Genomic DNA, 7,559 nt, shown 5'->3' with positions numbered 1-7,559 from the left:
ATCTATCAAAAACAGAGACTAACACTCAGCCTCCAATATGGCATCTTCCTTGTGGTGATTAGCCAGTCAACTGTGGCAGACTGGTTATACTAAATCACTTTCCTTTTTTTTTTTTTTATTAAGGATTTTGTTTATTTATTTGAGAGAGAGCGCGTGAATGGGGAGGAGGGGCAGAGATAGAGGAAGAAGCAGACTCCCCGCTGAACAGGAAGCCTGGCATGGGGCTTGATCTCAGGACCCTGGGATTATGATCCGAGCCAAAGGCAGACACTTAACCCACTGAATCACCCAGGCCCCGGAACCACTTTCCTAATGGAAAGGGCCAGCATAAGTTCTGACTGGAATAGACATTACTCTGGATATGGATATACTTTCTCCTCAATTGTTCCTCCAAAATCATCACACATGGACCTACAGATGATTCAGTCACTGTGATGGTATTCCCCACAGTACTTTTTCTGACTAAGAGACTCATTTTACAGCAAATAAAATGTGACAGTGGGCTTATGATTGTGGAATTTACTGGTTTTAGCATGTTCTCTATCATCCTGACATATCTGGTTTGATAGATATGTGGAATAGCGTTTTGAAGACTCAGTTTTGGTGCTTGCTTGGGCAACAACTTGCAAGCTAGGATGATGGCCCTGTTGTATATGCTCTAGATCAGCCATCAGTACATGCTACTGTCCTCCCATAGCAAGATTCATGGGTATAGGAGTCAGAATGTAGACATGTGAGTGACTTTTCATTCTATTATTTTCAGTGATTGTCTAATGAAATTTTTCATTCTCTCCCTCTAAATTTGGACTTTGCTGGTCTAGAGATAATAATTCCCAAGAGAGAACTGCTTCCAGCAGGGCACACAGGAATAGTTTCATTAAACTGGAAGTTGAGATTGGGATCATACTTGGGAGCTTCATACTTGGAAATCAGCCGAGAAATAAGGTTACTGAACTGGCTGTGGTGATTAATCCTGACTGTCTTTGGGGAAATTGGCTTAGTACTGCCCAACAGCTTAAGGAGGAGTGTCTCCAGAGTTCAGTAGACTCTCTGGGACATTTCTTAATTCTTTCAATTTTTGACATTAAATTTAATGGAAAAACAATAATCCCATGCAGAAAGGATGACTAATGCCCCTGACCCTTTAAGAATATAGATTTGGATCACTTCACTGGCCAAGGTGCTTGCTGAGAGGAAAATATACATGAAATATATATGAAAGTAGACCAGTTATTACTAGTTGTATCAGTTGAGTACCAGTTATCATGCATCCTGTTGGCAAAATGAGGACTGTAATAATGCAAGTATTTCTTTCTTATTTTGGTATGAATGTATTTGTGTATATTTAAACCATTTTTTCTTTGCTTCTTCCATTCCTCTGTATCTAACATAACGTGATAATAATAACTAACCTATATTTGAATTACGGTATTTAATTATAGGGTATCAAATAGAAACATGATTTAGCTAGATGATAAACATCCAAAGATGTTTAGACTGATTTTGCATCTTTTTGTCAGGAGAGGGTTAGCATATTTTTGGTTGTGTAAGGGATAGTGGTTTCATTTGAAGTGAGTATGTGATTTTGCTATTCTTTTTTAAAAAATTTGCTATTGTTTTTATTTGGAAGTTAAGTGTGGTTGAAGGAGATGTCTATGATGCCAAGTTAACAGAGGGTCACTGTGGTGACCTTGTGATATGTCTCCTTAACTAATCTGGGACTACTTTTCCAGACTTCCTTTCCTTCCATTGTTCTGGGTTGGGGTTGACCAATTTGTGTGAGATCTGAAATGTGGAAGAGAGGCAGCAGCCAAGATTACACGGTATAGGCTCAGGCATAGTTGTACGACGTGTCTTATTATGGGTCCGCAGGATCACCTCCAGGTCTTGCTAGATGCCCTCCTTTAGCTTTTCCAAATGCTGGGAGAACTTCATACGTAGCTCTCTGGTAAAGTGCAGCAGGACTTCTGGAAACTTCTGGAAACAGAAGTGGGAGGCTGGAGTCTTGGAGGAGGTACATGACCATGGCAGGTTCTGGTGAGAGACAGATGCAGATTTGCTTATCCTTATAGGTTAAAGCTCATCCTTGTAGATTCTAATTTGTCCTTGTCCTCTCCTGATTTGTATTTATCTTCCCTTCTTGACTGCTGGGGCAGTTTACATCAGGCCTAGCAGATGTAAACAGATGGGCCCAAAGTAAATAAATCTCTAAATGAATCCTTATATTGCCCATAGAGATTCTGCTACTCTGATGGAACATGATTGATAAATATTACAGTCATAAAGATGCAATGTCTATAAAAGTAACTTTAAGATAGTATGTACATTCTAGTATATTGGAAGCATGGGGGAGGGACAGGGCGAGAAGGGGGATACTCAGGGATTAGGAAATACTTCCTGAAGGGAGTGGCATTTTGTTCTTTGAATTTTGAAGAATGGGTGGCATTTGTACTGGCATGATAAAGGAATAGAAATAGAAATGAGAAGGTGGTGATCTACTGTATAATACAATTGCCAGGTATTGGCAGAATGGGAAACAAGATAGGAACAATTTCTGATGTTATGAAATTTTTAGTCTCACAGGCTTGGTTCACACTGAAAATGAAATGTACTTTGTCTATTCCAAGTATGTGGTGCATGTTTTGCTCTGAATGTAATTAAATGACCCTTGAATGACTAGTTGAATCTTGAATACCCTAATATTTCCCCAATATGGATAACTTTTTGCAAGATATCACTAACAAGGTGTAAGGAACAAATCTCTAGGCTTTTGGTTTCTTCCCCTTGGTTCCCATTCTTACTCCTTCGACCAGCTGCTCTCTGCCATCTGTCTGAACTATTCTATTGAAACAGCTGTTGCATAGAACACTAATGCTCTAATTGCCAAATCTCATAGACACATGTTGGTCCTTATTTTGTTTAACATTTCTTTGCCATTTGACATTGTGGTCATTCCCTTTTAAAAAATTCTCTCAGCCCATGACACTTCTGTCTCCTGGGTTTTCTTTTATTTTTCAGCTTCTTCTTAACTTGTTCTATTTTTTGGTATTTAATATTTGTTTTGTAGGATCTGAATGTGCCAAATATAACCCAATGGTCACTTTATCATTCCTTTTATCCATCAGTTTGGCAACCAATGGATGATTGATTATTGAGCTAATAAATCATTAAATTACTTTTTTGATTTGTGCTCTGTTATTCAGTTGACTCTCCCTACCTTATATGAACCCCACATGACTTGTTCCTTGGCCACTATGAGAACCTCCTTTCTTACCTACACTCTATTTTTGTGTTCCTCCATTGTATCCTTCATGAGGCCACCAGGCACATATTTCTAAAAAGCAAATGTGATTGTATAATAATTCTTCTTAATCTTCAGAGACCTTAGGATAAAGACTAAACTTCTTAAAATGGTGTTAAAAAACTAATCCTGCAGATCACTACATTTGTATCTTTAGGGTAAATACCCACTAGTGCAATTGTTGGGTCATAGGGTAGTTCCATTTTCAACATTTTGAGGAACCTCCATGCTGTTTTCCAGAGTGGTTGCATCAGCCTGCATTCCCACCAACAGTGTAGGAGTGTTCCCCTTTCTCCACATTCTCACCAGCATCTGTCATTTCTTGACTTGTTAATTTTAGCCATTCTGACTTGTGTGAGGTGATACAAATGTAGTGATCCGAAGGGGTACGTGCACCCAAAATTTTATAGCAGCAATGTCCACAATAGCCAAACTATGGAAAGAACCTAGATGTCTTCAACAGATGAATGGATCAAGAAGATGTGGTATATATACACAATGGAATACTATGCAGCCATCAAAAGAAATGAAATCTTGCCATTTGCGACAACATGGATGGAACTAGAGCGTATCATGCTTACTGAAATAAGTCAAGCAGAGAAAGACAACTATCATATGATCTCCCTGATATGAGGAAGTGGAGATGCAACAGGGAGGGTTAAGGGGGTAGGAGAAAATAAATGAAACAAGATGGGATTGGGAGGGAGACAAACCGTAAATGACTCTTAATCTCACAAAACAAACTGAGGGTTGCCGGGGGGAGGGGGTTTGGGGGAATGGGGGTGGGGTTATGGACATTGGGGAGGGTGTGTGCTGTGAAGTGTGTAAACCTGGTGATTCACAGACCTGTACCCTGGGGGATAAAAATATATTATAGGTTTATAAAAAATAAAAAATTATAAAAAAAAAGTAACCCTGCATGATTTGATACCTGACTGCCATTCAATATTCAAATTCTAATATATTCTCCCACCTCTCCAACCATGTCAAATAACTTAAACTTCCTGAAAGAGCCCATTGTCACCCTATCTCCCTAAAAATGACCTTCTCTCTCTATCTTCTCAGCTTACACCCACTCTTGCTTTAATAATAAGTTCTAGTGGTATTATTATTTTTTTTTCTCATTAAACATTTGTTTTAATGAGTCTCAAAATTCTGTGACAGATTTTTGGTCAAGTTGTTTCCATTAAGAAGTACTGATTTTAAAAACTAATAACTTAAAACTGCCATACACACACACAATAACACACAATAAATGGTCCACAAAACATTCTCCTTTCCTTCTGAAGGTTTTACGATGCATTGTTATCATTAACCAGACTTTTACTATTAAACTTAAATGACCAATTGACACAAACAGTTCTGAGACCGTTCTTCCACCACTGATTAAGACTGGGGTGGCAGGTATTGGGGATAAAATTCATTTAGCCTTTGAGCTTTCTGGGCAGACTTGTGACCTTGCCAGCCCCAGCTGCCTTCTTGTCCACTGCTTTGATGACACCCACAGCAACTGTCTGTCTCATGTCACGAACAGCAAAACGGCCCAGAGGAGGAGAGTCAGAGAAGCTCTCAACACACATAGGCTTGCCAGGAACCATATCAACAATGGCAGCATCACCAGATTTCAAGAACTTGGGACCGTCTTCCAGCTTTTTTCCAGAACGACGATCTACCTTCTCCTTCAGCTCAGCAAACTTGCAAGCAATGTGAGCTGTGTGACAATCCAGCACAGGTGCATATCCAGCACTAATTTGGCCTGGATGGTTCAGCATAATCACCTGAGCTGTGAAGCCAGCTCCTTCCATGGGTGGGTCATTTTTGCTGTCACCAACCACATTGCCATGACAAACATCTTTGACAGATACATTCTTGACATTGAAGCCCACGTTGTCCCCAGGAAAAGCCTCACTCAAAGCTTCATGGTGCATTTCAGTGGTCTTGACTTCAGTTGTAACACTGACTGGTGCAAAGGTAACCACCATGCCAGGTTTAAGAACACCAGTCTCCACTCGGCCCACAGGGACAGTACCAATACCATCAATTTTGTAGATGTCCTGGAGAGGGAGATGCAAGGGCTTGTCAGTTGGCCGAGTTGGTGGCAGAATGCAATTCAGAGCTTCAAGCAGTGTGGTTCCACTGGCATTTCCATCTTTATGGGTGACTTTCCATCCCTTGAACCAAGGCATGTTAGCACTTGGCTCCAGCATGCTGTCGCCATTCCAACCAGAAATTGGAACAAATGCTACTGTGTCGGGGTTGTAGCCAATTTTCTTAACGTAGGTTCTGACTTCCTTAACAATTTCCTCGTATCTCTTCTGGCTGTAGGGTGGCTCAGTGGAATCCATTTTGTTAACACCAACAATTAGTTGTTTTACACCCAGTGTGTAAGCCAGAAGGGCATGCTCACAGGTCTGCCCATGTCTTGGAGACACCTGCTTCAAACCAACACCAGCAGCAACAATCAGGACAGCACAGTCAGCCTGGGATGTGCCTGTAATCATGTTTTTGATAAAGTCTCTGTGTCCTGGAGCATCAATGATGGTCACATAATACTTGCTGGTCTCGAATTTCCACAGGGAGATATCAATGGTGATACCACGTTCACGTTCAGCTTTCAGTTTATCCAAGACCCAGGCATACTTGAAGGAGCCTTTTCCCATCTCAGCAGCCTCCTTCTTGAATTTTTCAATGGTTCTTTTGTCGGTCCCACCACATTTGTAGATCAGATGACCAGTAGTGGTAGACTTACCTGAATCTACGTGTCCGATGACAACAATGTTGATATGAGTCTTTTCCTTCCCCATTCTGGTTTAGGTTGAGCAGTGGTTTTCATGACACCTGTGTTCTGGCGGCAAACCTGTTGTGAAAGAATCAAATTGTTATTATTAACTCATTTTTTCATTCAGTTGAAATTGATGGACCAACTTTGATGTACCAGGTAGTTATCTCTCTTCTTTATGAAGTCTTCCCATTCAGTTGCCTTTTTTTTGGGGGGGGGTGTCCATTCCTGTTGTTTCTGAATATTCAGTGAATAGCACTGGGAATTCCCTGCTATCCATTAAAATTTGGATTCAAGTCATCTCTGCTGTAATTAAGATTCTATACACGGAAGTATTGCTGTAATTAACTGTACCATAACTTAAGGTTTGTCTCTCATATTATACTGTGAGCTCGTTGATGGCAGGAATTGTATCTTTGTATTTTGTGTGTATGTGTGTTTCCATTGGCTAGTATGATTTCTGTTACTTTTATTACATCTGGACACATTTTTTTCTGAATGGAAATGATTTGGAATCAGTAGACCTGATGGAATGACTTGTTTACTCTCTCTGATCCCGCTCTGTCAAAACAAAATAAGAGAGAAACAATTGCTCAGAATGTTTCATGAGATTTTTGGGAATTTAGATGAGACACTTTAGGATAAATTATTTTATAAATGGCAAAGCATTATTGTTTTAGTTCATTCCAAGTTGCAAGGAGTTGGGATGTTCAGGTGACTTCAAAGAATGGAGTCATGGAAAGGGCACAAACTGCAGTTCTGCTCCAGGGCAAAGCTAAGTGCTTCCATTTGTTTGTCTCTGAACACTCTTTCTCTCCACCTTTCAATGTGTTATGTTTCTAGTGCTGTCACTGCCAGTCATGTCCTCACACTTCTTTTGTGCATTCTGTTTACCTCTGCCGCTCTGACTCTAGCTCTCTCTCTCTCTGCTGGGCCAGCGAACAGGGAGAAGGAAGATTTGCAGACTAGCTCTGCCATCATTATGATTGTTTAGGACTCTCTTTGATGTCTTTCATTGGACATACCTGTTCTTTGACAAGGATTTCTAGTTTACTTTGTAAATCTGTTTAATTTTCTTCTCAGATCCAATTCTTGCTTTTGTACTGGTACTCTCTGTACTGATTTTTTTTTTTAATTTCATAGTTTCTGCTAGCTCAAAGGTTTAATTTCCTAATTATTGCTTATTTACTGCATGACCTTTTCCTAGCCTCACAGACTCTTTTTATGTATTTCTTTAACTTTAGTCATGAAAATTGATGTATTCTTTTTAATTTCAAATTCTATAGAATTGGATAAGCTTTGGACTAAATTCCTTTATGCCACGTCACCCCATATATCTTCTGGCCAGAGTATCAATCAAATACCCATCTAAGATCTATTTGCTGGGATATAGTGTTGGGTCAGATGTAGTTGACATGGCCTTTGACACAGCCTGGTTGGCAACATGATTCACATATTTAGTATAATTAAATAAGCCTA

The 7,559-nt window shown here is 39.8% G+C and overlaps 1 protein-coding gene across 1 annotated transcript; it reads right to left on the bottom strand.

Moving 5' to 3' along the window:
- Positions 1-4,710: 4,710 nt before the first annotated feature.
- Positions 4,711-6,120, bottom strand: LOC116585134 (elongation factor 1-alpha 1-like). The gene has a single exon (XM_032334453.1). It carries the CDS (start codon positions 6,103-6,105, stop codon positions 4,726-4,728), a length of 1,380 nt encoding a protein of 459 aa, XP_032190344.1. The 5' UTR covers positions 6,106-6,120; the 3' UTR covers positions 4,711-4,725.
- Positions 6,121-7,559: the final 1,439 nt, after the last annotated feature.

The sequence above is a fragment of the Mustela erminea genome, chromosome 2 (assembly GCF_009829155.1).
Source record: "Mustela erminea isolate mMusErm1 chromosome 2, mMusErm1.Pri, whole genome shotgun sequence".
NCBI classification, from domain to species: domain Eukaryota; kingdom Metazoa; phylum Chordata; class Mammalia; order Carnivora; family Mustelidae; genus Mustela; species Mustela erminea.
The sequence above is the reverse complement of the archived record's forward strand: the minus strand, read 5'-3'. Positions and strand labels throughout refer to the sequence as shown.

Bases quoted from the DNA above. Each gene is read 5' to 3' on its own strand.
- LOC116585134 (XM_032334453.1), bottom strand. From the start codon at position 6,105: ATGGGGAAGGAAAAGACTCATATCAACATTGTTGTCATCGGACACGTA.